General features: G+C 46.0%; 1 protein-coding gene across 3 annotated transcripts in view; it reads left to right on the top strand.

The window, feature by feature from the left end:
- Positions 1–1,580: 1,580 nt before the first annotated feature.
- LOC144175871 (uncharacterized) overlaps positions 1,581–12,223 on the top strand; it is a 47,746-nt gene continuing 37,103 nt past the window's right edge. For 2 of the 3 annotated variants that reach the window (XM_077704901.1, XM_077704899.1), the window contains exons 1-3: positions 1,581–1,760; positions 8,410–8,848; positions 11,317–11,427. In XM_077704901.1, the coding sequence (XP_077561027.1) occupies positions 8,444–8,848; positions 11,317–11,427 (516 nt within the window). In that variant the 5' untranslated portion in view covers positions 1,581–1,760; positions 8,410–8,443. The remainder of the gene's footprint in view (positions 1,761–8,409; positions 8,849–11,316; positions 11,428–12,223) is intronic. The other variant, XM_077704900.1, reaches the window with a different exon arrangement.

Below are 12,223 nucleotides of genomic sequence, written 5' to 3'. Positions count from 1 at the left end.
CCTAATCACTAAAGTGTCAATGAGGCATTTGAAGGTAACCACGAGGGGCATCTAACTGCGGTACTTTCAGCGATGAACTAATTGCGTACACATTTATTCTGACTGATAAAGGAAACCCGCGAAATATGAAAAATACCACGTGACAGCGCCTCCGCGCGCATCGTACAGCAATGCCCTCAAACAGGCTGCCTCTGAGTTAGCCAGAATGAAAAAGACAAAAGAAAGAAAGAAGAAATCGCGACCGAGTTTGTTCCTTATCTGCACACGCGTCCCGCGAATCTTGCTGCTGCTGCTCCTTCCATGCATGCTATTATCAAGGTGATGCGCTGTCTCTTCGGGCGGGTAACACGCGAAGCAGTTGCTTTCAATCAGCTTTGTTTGGGGACGCTGCTTTACAATGCGCGCGTAAGCGTCGTCACGTGGTATTTTTCATATTTCGCGGGTTTCCTTTATCAGCCAAAATAAATGAGTACGCAATTAGTTCGTCGCTGAAAATAGCGCAGTTAGATGCCCCTCGTGGTTACCTACAAGTGCCTCATTGACACTTTAGTGATTAGGAGAGTATTTCTCGAGTTAGATAATTAATTACAATTAGCTAATTAAGTCTCATTAAAGAAAAAAATACTGTCCGCTTCTTCACAGTACTGCAAACATTATGCACCTGGTTTCTTTCGAGTTACGCCTTTACTCTTTTTTTAAATCTTGGTGCATGATAGCTGGGACACCCTGTATATATATATATATATATATATATATATATATATATATATATATATATTCTTCACGACCATCACGACGGTTTTTAAGTCCACGATTACAGCCGATTTGTTTCTTCGCTGCTGCCGCAACGATTCTTTACTCCATCATTGCTATACCGGCTATACGTGGGAGCTTCCTCCATTTTATTTGGAAGTGATAATCATGGACATCACCTTGGAGGGGCGTACTCTATGACCAGTCTTTCTCGTTCCGAGAGAGTGTTGCTACGATATTGGCGAATGCTGGAGTTCAATTTGCTTTTTTTGCCAATCTTGGCCAATCTCCCAAGAGGGTATGCTTGTCTTGCAAACGTGCGCCGATGACGTTGGGCAGTCACCACGAGGCACGCACGCACAAGCTCTTGGCATTTTCTCGTTTTTTTTAATCACCGGGTGGTCGCCGCAATCTTGGCCAATCTCCCTAAGTGGGTGTGCTTTGCCTGACCCGTGCGCAGGGGATGCTTGGCGGTCGTCGAAAGGCACGCACACCCGAGCGATAAGCATTTTCTTAGTTTTGTTAACTTCCGGGTGGTCGCCGCGAGGCCCGCGCTCACGTGCGCACGTCGGCAATTTCTTGGTATTTTTAACTAACACGAACGCGAAAAATTACGATTTGCTAAAGGGCTAAAGCAGAAATCGCGCGACCCGTGTCGTCTGCTACAATCAGCGGCCGCCGAAGCTCAGTGGCGCCGCCATTCGGACAAGCCTCAGTGCACGATAAAAAAGCATATAATAGTAATTTGTTTTCAAAACTTCATAATGAAAAGGGGGTAAATGAACAACTATGCGGTAGCTTAATCTGTTTTATTTTGCATTGTCAGCTGACTAAAAGACTAATCTCCATGGCGTTGCGTGGTTGCGTTTGTGTTGCGTTCCTCCATGTGCGTTCCCGAGTTGCTTGAGCTGTTTGAACGCTACGCGCACAGCACGACGACTGTTCAGTATTCTGCTGGTTCTACCTACTATAATTGTTGAAGCGCATTCACGAGACCACCTAGGCAGGTAGGGCACTGATCGATGTTGTTAATTTTTATGAGTATGCATTGGGCTGACTTAGTTTTTCACTGGTCCGTAGAAAGCTGAGTGCAGTTTCCTGACTTGTGTTTTGTGTTCCTTACACAGCCTTTTCACTACGTCCTTAATTGTCGCGGCAGTCTCCAATGCTGACATAGTGCCTGCTTTCTCGTGCTGTCAACTGCGATTTTAAGGCACGTGCTATGTTATTTCCGCAGGAGCGCTCAACACGTGTTGACGCGCGCCAACTTTGGTTTACATTAGGCCGATAACATACCTAGCCGTCACTGAAGCAGCTTGACGAATACCGAACCGACAGTCAGTGAGCGCTCAGGACTTGTATTTACATCGCTGGCGTGCTCGCGAAATGTTAAGAGCGTAAATGCCACCGAAAGAGTCCAGTGCGTGAGCAACTAGTTCACAGATGGAAACTAATGCTAAATATGCCTAAACTAGGTGCTAGGTGCCTAAACTAATGCTAGTTCACAGAAGAAAATTAATGCTAGGTGCCTAAACTAAAGGCTAGCTGCCTAAACTAATGCTAGTTCACTAGTTCACAGACGGAAAAGGAACGCTATTTTCAGCACTCAGCGGTAATTGTCCTCTAGCGACATTCTCGGCAGACCAGTCCACTCAGCCAGGCGTTGTGAGAGTTCAAATTATTAAGTCCCTGCTGTGTGTTCCCCGCGCCTCCTGTAAACGGTTCCCTGAAGTCGAGGCTGTCTTGGCTGTGGAGACCCTGTTGGCGTCCTCCTTCACGCGTGGGCATGGCTTGCTGGGCCCTGTATGGCTGTATTGGGATCAGAACTCAGCAATGATGACCATGTTGTCCTCTCTGACGGTAACTTTAAGTGCCAACCTGAAGGACGGCACCACTTTTCCACAGGACGCTCGCGTCCTATGCTCAAGGCTTGTTGATTTTGGTCGGATCATATCCTTTTGTGTTCACCAGAATCTCAGATTCCCGCATTGGAGGTCACGTTCGGCTGAGATCATTTCCTTCATTCGTACAACTGCACGAGTCCAGTGAGTTGCCTTTCATAAGGATCCGTACGGTGCAATTGGTTGCCTCATCACAACATTGAAGACTATGCGTGTGCTGAGACTATGATTGGAACTGGACGTTTCACATTTATTGCTGTCTTTCTTGAACCAGGAGCTGCCTTTTGATTCTCCCAGGCTTGAAAATGTTACTGTGCAGCCCGTCCCCACCGTGAATGATCTACATTACTTCAATGCACGCAACGAAATTTGGGGAAGTGCAAATGCAAGTTCCTGTAGGGCAATGCTTGCTGAGCTAATTACAAAATGCACTGTTTAGCCTCTCAGTGCCAGCAGCATTACGTACCTAAAATACCCCTCTAGCAGCAACTGCAATGATCTTTCGTTTACCTCGGAAGAGCATCATCCACTTGCCACAGTGGCTCAGTGGCTAAGGCGTTGTGCTGCTGAGCCCAAGGATGAGGGCTCGATTTTTTGCCGTAGTGGCTGCTTTTCAGATGAAGGGGAAAAGCTAAACCGCCCGTGTGTTAAAGGTCCTAAGGGGAGCAAGCCCTTTTGTCACAAGGCCTTTCGTCTTAGGCCGATTAGGTACAGGCCCATGGATAACATAGGATGATTTGTTATAGGGCAGTTGGTCGCATAGGAAAGTTTGTCATCAAGGCGTGAAGTTCGTGAATTTCAATTACTTTTCTTCCTTTTTTTTTTTTTCAGAAGTAAAAAAATGGGCTTCTAAAAGATTCAGTGTGTTGTGGGGCGACGTCACATGTTACACTGGGCTTGCATGCATGATTTGTGCATCAAATATTTTGCGTTAGTGGGTTAGCCTTGTTAACTGTAATTTACATCAAACCAAGCTCTTGTAAAATGACAATGGAATGACCCACCACGCTTACACACGAAATGAAATGCTAGCTAGTTGAAATTGAAATCTGTCCCACAACAAGCCCTTTGCAGGCAAGCTGAATAGAGCGTCGATTATTTATTTACCATTGGTACAAGTCCAGTAATATTCATTGGCAAATCTATAGCTTGGGGTTATTATCTCCATGTCAAAACCTAAAGTAGCATCGTACAAAAAAAACCATTTGTTTTATACCATGCATACAACAACCAGTGCTAAAGCAAACTCAAAACTATTTCATATGATAACGAAATAAAGGTTTTTAACTTCAAATCGCATGACTTGATTGATTATGAGGTTTAATACGCCGAAGCCACACAGGCGATGAGGCACGCTGCACTGGAGTGCTCCGGATTAATTTCGACCACCTGGGATCTTTAACGTGCGCCGAAGTCTCGAACACACGGGCGTTTTCGCTTTTTGCCTTCATCAGAAAAGTGGCTGCTGTTGCCAGGAATTGAGGTTGTGTCCTTGGGCTCCGAATCTCATGACCGTCACTGGCTTCTCTGGTTAGTATTCAGTGTTCAAAAGCATCATACTATATATCTTTCTGTCCTCATGTGCGGCTCAAGGACACTGGAGAGGGATGCACAGGGTTTTACAGCCAAAGGAGAAAAAAAAGAAAAAGATTAAAACATATTGGGCTGAAACCACGTGATTCTCTTAATCCTTCCTGAGTGGCATGTAGTGTTAAAAAGTCTTATATCGTATCTTTTTGTCTTCATGGGGGGCTCAAGGATACAGGGTGGCGGGGCCTCACCTATGATAAGGGGGGTGCAAGTTCTTCGGAACCCCTCTTTGAAGATGTTTTCTGTCTGCCTCACTCCCCTTTTTGAGTCGTCCACCGTCCCATCGACTTTTCAGAAGCCCATGTGTGCCTATAAAAAAACACACACACGCAAAAAAACACAAACGTATATTTTGTCGCCTCTATGACGAACTTTCCCAATTGTTGAACAACTGGCCTACGACAAATGTTCTCTACGATGTTGCCTACAAATGTTGCCTTCAAATGTTTCCTACGACAAATGATCTATTTCCAACCGACCTATGATGAAACGCCATGTGACAAACGGGCCTCACCCCGTGCCTGGGTGGTCTTAATTATTCAAAGCCCTCCACTACAGCACACCTCATGTCCCATTTGTAGCTTTTGCTGGTCAAACCCCCAAAATCTGAAAATACAGAACATCGTCTTTTAAACATTCACTTGGTGCAGATACCTGGTAACGCGAGGCATCAATCGCTTCCAAATGTTATCGCGGCTGTGCCACAGTCTGCCGCAATGCACAGAAAGGAGGACCTCGAGGTGCTATCCTTTATTGTTCAGCTTTGTGTTCCAATTGGAGTGTTTCCTTCCCTGTATTGATGTCAGACTCTATGTGAGGGACATCTGCATTTGGAGTGCGGTGAGGTCTTGTCAGACAACACAGCAGAAGCTTGAGAATATATCTGGATACCTTTCACCCTCCGCCGTTCCTTTGAGAAGAATGTTGCCGTAGCATCCACCCACAAGCGGAATGCACAATATGCACAAGTCCTCAGTGGTCGTGCCCCTAGATCTGTGGGAACCAAGGATACCTTGGGATTATAATGGATAGGGAGCTCTCGTGGGCCCCTGAATTTAAGGTACTGTGCACTTTTTTATGGGGGTGCAAGAACTTGTTTAACATACACTTCTGAAATTCAGGATAATTGTGCCTGGCAACTTCTGGTTGGTGCAGATTGAAACAGAAACAGAAAAGCCTTCCACTAGCAAAGGCTATAAAAAAGGCTGTCACATCCCGGCCCTGGTAGACTTTGTTTCGGGTTTGATTTCGGTTAAGTGTTCTGCCTTTTTGGCCACACTGTGACCTCATTGGTAACTTTCGGAAAGCATGCGGGTTAGATTCCAGGCCGCGGCGGCCACTTTTCTTATGGAGGCGAAAACCAAAAACGCCCACGTGTTCGAGATTTCAGCATACGTTAAAGATCCCCAAGTGGTCAAAATTAACCTGGAGCCCTCCACTATGGCACGCCTCATCGTCTGTGTAGCGTTGGCTTGTTAAATCCTACAATCAATCAACTTTGCGGAAGAGCCTAGGATATCATCTTTCCCTGGCCCCCTCCCCCACTCTGAGGCCTAATTTTAGTTTGCGTTAAACTTGGCACATTTGTGGCTCTTTTATGGGCATTTTTCAACTGAAGTACATTGACTGCATGGTTTCTTTGGTAGTCAGCAAGCTGAGCATGAGGAGTGCATTGTGTCAGCTTCACCTTGCAGCTCCCCCTCTTCTCCTGTAAGACAAAGCTGCAAGGGTCTGTTTCTGTTATTTTTTCAATCACAGTATTCATATACAGTCGGCTCGCATTAGTTCGACCATGGTGACACTTCTGGAATTCAGTGGAATAAAACAGAAAAATCGAATTGACGCGAGTTGAAAATGTGTGATTGTGTGTTCTGTTAGAACCAGATTTGTCTGAAGTGATAGGATTAAGTTAAGCGAAGTCAAATTAATGCAAGTCAAGGGTCTTCAGAGCGGTCGTCGAGCATAGGCACAATCTTCTGATAGGGGTCGTGAAGAGATTTAAAACGAAATTGTGTTGTGTGGGTACTTATTACTGTGGAACCTTGATAACCAAACAATGCATACCCGTTTCGTTGCCGGATATCAGCATATAGGAAAAAAAAAACGCACTTATGGTTTCACCTCTTCAACTTGTGAAGTGACGTCTTGGTATGAACCCAATCACAGTTTCCCCTCGTCTGCGCAACATGTCGGCATAGAGCGGGCTTGCAAAGGGTCAGATAAAACTACAACATTGGCGCCATGATGAAAACCGCCCAGCAACTCAATAGGAGATGCCTGATCTCTGATGCGACTGATCAACATGGTCGAACTTTCAGTCAACAACGCGGGCGAGTGGCGCAGTTGTAAGCTGTTTACACTGTTTCACACGAGTTTAAACTGTCAATCTGCTAGCCGTTATTCTTGCACAAGCTTGCTGACGTCTGTCTTACGTAGCCTGTAATGTGGGTTGCGCGAAGGGGGAAACCAGATCCAACGGGAAACTTCAGACCCAACCGAAAGTTTAAGGGGGCTCATGGGTCTTTGATCAAAAACTTTATTTTTACAGTTATTATGATAAAAATTGGGGGGCACGTGCAGTTTTTCATTCTTATTGTAGATATAAAATTTGTTTTTGAGTAAAACGACTATATCAAATTTATTTGGATTTTTATATTCAATTTTTGACAGCCTTTGTAAAAAAACTGCTGGAGGGATGCAGCTAAACAGGGAACCAGTGAACTGTGCACAAATCAAAGAGTGCAATAAGACTAACATTATCGTTCTATCTGGTCTGTAGCAGAAGTTACGACCATTTGAAGTTTGGGCCTGGAAGGCAAAACCGGTTTTTCTGGGTGCCACCCTTCAAGCCCAAACTTCAAATGGTCGTAACTTCTGCTACAGACCATATAGAACGATAATATTAGTCTTATTGCACTCTTTGATTTGTGCACAGTTCACTGGTTCCCTGTTTAGCTGCATCCCTCCAGCAGTTTTTTTACAAAGGCTGTCAAAAATTGAATATAAAAATCCAAATAAATTTGAATATAGTCGTTTTACACAAAAACAAATTTTATATCTACAATAAGAATGAAAAACTACATCTGCCCCCCAATTTTCATCATCATAACTGCAAAAATAAACTTTTTTGGTTTAAGACCAGTGAACCCCCTTAAAATGAGAATTTACTTCATGAACATGCTTATCGAAGGAACTTCGAGTAGTCGGAACTTAAAACCAACCCGTCATTCACTCATCAGGTGCAAAAATAACTAGCGAGAAGCAGTGATACAGCGCCGAGTCACCGAGTCATGCAGTTCGATTGCTTTCCTGTTTCCTCCAATAAACAGTGCTGTTCACGTTGTTTCATTGATTGGATATTCTCCCCTTTAGTTTACTGCAGAAGTGTTCAACAGTAAGTTAGGGGTTAAAGCTCTGGGTTGATTAGAATTTCTGAAAACACACCAGAGTGCTGGGTTACACATGAGAAACGGCTTTTATGCCGCAGTTTCCTGCCACACACAGTTCTGATGTCGGTAGTGTAGCGAGCAAAGTGTCGTACTTCAGTGCAGGCTGGCCGTAATATTGGGCTGGCTCGGCAGCAGCACGTTCGAATCGCACCCGGGGCACTTTTTATTTTTTTTACTTGAGTGGTTTTGTGCCATTTGATACACAAAAAGGTCAGATTGTGAAGAGAATACGGCAGAACAACGTGAACCTCAGCAAGGAAACTGGCTACAATCCGTACAAACAGCCAGTAGGTCAGTTCTGCTACAATGGTTGCCAGCTCATGCGGTCGCAACACTGGTCACGTCAATAGAAAACTGTTTATGGTAACAAATAAAGGATACATTATTTTTATAATATAAAGTTTGCAACTGAACAGAACGATATACGCAAAGAGCGTTTAACTCTCGACTGTTCTTAATGTGACGTCACCACTGCTAGTTGCGTTGCCGACCGACGATGCGCGCACCGACGATGCGCGCTGCCGACCGACGATGCACCTGAAAACGAGAATTTCAAAGGCATCTCCTAAATTCCAGAAGCAATGAATTGCAAATTGGGATTTATGTTCTTAAAAGGTCGTTCAAGGAGACAAAATTAAGCAAAGACAAATGCATTTTCTCTTCACGACCCCTTTCTGATGCCTATCAAAGGCTGTGACGTTTCTAATCTCTCGCAGTTGCAGACGGCGTAGCCCCTCGCCGGGAACCGAGATGGTGACGTTGGAGGACTACGAGCGGTACTCCCTGGCCCTGCACCGCCATGGCCGAGCGGACCAGAAGCTCGTGGCCCGTCTGACCTCGAGGGCGGACGAGGGCGACGAGGAGGAGGACGAGAACGACGAGCCGCCGCCCAAGAAGGCGGTCAGTGCGCAGAAGAAGAAGAAGAAGGCGCAGAAGAAGAAGGCCAAGGCCCAGAAGAAGCGGCAGGAAGAGGCCCGGCTGGCTCGGGAGCAGGCGTGGCAGGCACAGCAGCAGGAGCACCGGGAGCAGGCGGGGGGAGGCGGGCTGCTGAGCGCCGTGGAGCAGACCGAGTACCTGGACCTGCTGAGCCGCTACCAGAACCGGGGCGTCTTCACCCCGACTGCCGGCGAGCAGGTGGAAGTGCTTCGGCTGGCCGTAAGTCGGTGGAAGAGCGGTCAGAGACTCTTTTGCGAGGTGTTTGGGGGAGGGCCTTTGCCTGTCCGCATGCGCTGCGTAGACTGGCGAGGGCGACAAAGGAAGCAACAAGATGGGGTACTGCTTTCTTACATTCCGATCGTTGGGCTGGCCTTTATAAACACTCCGTCAGGCTTCAAATGTTTTTCAGTGCTTTGTGGGCATTCATTAGCTCTTTTATTTTCTCCGAATGCACTAAATGTCTGAGCACAGACATTATGGACTAGTGGGCCACTGCATTGGTTTTCTTCTTCATTGTTTTAGATGCCACAGAATGGGATAAATACCGTCGTTATTTGACTATAAGGAAGTCAAGATTATAAGGCGAGGGTGCAGTTTGGAGAGTCAACAAAATCTCCATATACATATATGCTGAGCTTCGAATATAAGGCGGGGTATCGCTTTGAGACTATGGATTTCGGAAAAAAACCTCGCCTTATATTCGAATAAATACGGTACCTAGGGTATAGGTTGGGGGCTGTACCGGGCCATTGTGGTTAAGAGAGGGGTATTTTGAGTCTACGAACATTGGTGACAGTGCAGTAAATCTGGCAACATGTTTGCCGCACCATTTACCACTAGTGGCATGTGCCGAATTGAGTTGGGGGGAATATTTATACAAGGCATTCACTGCTTCCGTGCGGTCTCTTGGAAAGCCTTTTAGCACCCTTCTGTGTCCACTTGTCCAGGCACATAGCCAAGATATTCATTATTATCTTGATGCAGACTGCACGATGAACACCTCCTATCTTGTGTTACCTGTATTCTGGGTGTGTGTGTTTATGTGCTATATGCAAATACCCAACATTTCAACCAACATTTGTGGTGTAGTTCCGAACACTTGTCACCACATATTGAATCACATCCAGCTAGCGGCCTGGACCCCCATTTGTGCACAGATATTTTTTGTTATGATCAGTGCAGTGCCAGTATGCAGTAATAATGAAACGTTGACTTTTTCGTCCCAATATTTTCACGAGGTGTGAAGTATAATATAATTGATATTTTAGTATCGGTTCTTCATAGACCCATCGGAAATATTGGGGTGACTGCACATCGAAAGTCACCTCTTAAATGAACATGAGGCCGGACCTGTTCTAGCAGTCTTCGTATGTTTTATTTAGTGCACAAATGTTGCAGAAGCTCCCTTTTGTGGTACCAGTCACAAACAGCGGTGTACAGTCTTTGTCAAAATTTTCTAGGCCAAGCAGAAAGTGCGCAGGCCTAAAAAAAATTCAGCGTACAAGCTTACGTTTCGTGCGAGGCTGAAAAGTTTTATGCCGGAAAGCTAGAAAGAACAGCTTTCGTTTCTTACTGTCATTAAATTTTTCTGTCACATTTAAAGGTAAAGCTTATTCTCTGAATTCTTTGTGGTCGAGAAGGCTTAAGATTGGCCTAGAAAATTTTGTCAAAGGGTGTACGTGTATAACCAGCTAGGCCCACTCAGTGCTTCCACTTTACTGCAAACTTAGGGCCAATGGTGTGTCCTTGATTGTCTTGCTCAGTGCTTCTGGATAGAGAACTGCACGAAGTCAAGTTTACCCAGAATCCTGTGTCTCCCCAGCACATGGGCTTGAGTGGGCTGGGTGAATTAAGAAATTGCATGTGTGATCGATTTTGCATGCACCACTCCTTTGTGCAAGCGTGTGCAGTAAACATTGACATTTGTGGCAAACTGAAGCATTGTATTCAAACTGTAGCTGAAGGTTTCTCTGGCGTAGCACGTTCAGTAAATGGCTGCATGTCTATGGAATATTAGGGCCAATCATTGTACCAGTCTTATAATTCCGATCAGAAGAGACTTCCAGCCACATTAGCCAACTTTCTGACCGCTCATCACGGTTTGAAATAGCCCCCTCCCTTCATCTTTTTTGCACATAATTGAAGGGATTCTGGAGCACTGTCTGTGGAAGCTGTGGAACAGATAACATTCTGCACTGCACATCTCGCCTAATCGGCTGCCGTGAGAATTTAGAAAATTTGATCAGTATTAACATATTTACCACTTATCAAAAGAACAGGCATTTACGCATCAATATATTTACGCACTTGGCATCCCTTATTGTGACTTTTGGGCGTGTTCAAGGGAAAGCAATTGGGTATTGCAATTTGCAGGTGGCATGATGGACAGCTGTCGGAATCAGTCTCTTTAGGTGTGGGTAGCACAGCAATTGCAACTGGAGTGGCGCAGCAGCTGTTACCGTACACACCCTGTTAACAAGTGTGTACTAAGTTGGAAGGAAGTTTCCAGTTGGTGTTTGACCCTCCATCGAGTGTAACGGTAATACCTGGTGTCCCCTTCAAGCAGTCCGCATTGTTACAGACTTACGACTGTGTCTTCTTGTTCTGTCCATATGGACATGTTCACGAAAAATGGAACAGAACGCTAGCCATCTAACTGCGATGCAACGTCTTACTGCTTGATGCAGGAACTGCAGCTTCGAGTGGCAGCCCATCAGAGAGAGTTTGCCCAGCGGTGGCCACGTGTTCCTGGACTGCGCCCCGAGGGGCTCGCGGAGGGGGTGGTTTCCTGGAGCCAGGTGGGTTGTTCTCTTGCACAATTGCACGCTGGGAGATTAAAAGCTCGGTGAGAATTGTTTTTTCTTTGCATTTAAGTTTGAGAACTCGTCTTCTGGTCAGGCGTGGTTCGTTGCCGGGCAGTTGTTCCAGGTGGAAAACGGCATGTGTTTCGGGCAGGGTTGTACCCTTGTGGGCTAACGTACAGGATAGCAGAGGACCCCGGCTAGCTTCGCTAGAGAAAGTGCTACGCGCCGTACACTGGCCCTGCGGAATCCAAAGACTCACGCACGGGTTCGGGTGCTCACATGTGGTAGACAGGCTCCGGCAATCCAAAGTGAGGCTTTATTGCCTGGCCAGGGGTGAGACAGCTGCGCATATTGCGCCTTTCTGATACAATTCCATTTTCCTGCGCCAAGCTGCTCCAAAAGCACGAAAATGGCGAAAATTGCGCCAAACTGCTCCAGAAGAGCCTCAACGGCACGGATTTTGATGCTCATGTCAGTTTCGGCGGGGACAAAAGCCTCCCGCATCCGGGTCACCGCTTTTATCGTCGGTCAATCGCAAACACAGAAATGGCACAAATAGAAAGACTGAAACGAAGCAAGCGGCAGCTTCTAAAACTCGATTCGCTTTCCGTCCGGGTTCGCAGAAACGGCCTTCTCGATTAGGCATCGCTGTGGCAACAAACATGGCCGCCGCCTGATCTGGCTGCTACCAACGCGCTCAGTGCATATCGCCGATATTTTCCCTGGTTTATTTTACGCTATCAGCTGAGTTCCAGTCTATTCATTCTATCTGTTGTGGCTCTGAACAGTG

The sequence above is a fragment of the Haemaphysalis longicornis genome, unplaced genomic scaffold (genome assembly GCF_048455015.1).
Source record: "Haemaphysalis longicornis isolate Haplotype H1 unplaced genomic scaffold, Haemaphysalis longicornis Haplotype H1 scaffold_3, whole genome shotgun sequence".
In the NCBI taxonomy this organism is placed as follows: Eukaryota; Metazoa; Arthropoda; class Arachnida; order Ixodida; family Ixodidae; genus Haemaphysalis; species Haemaphysalis longicornis.
This window is presented reverse-complemented; position numbering and strand designations above follow the sequence as displayed.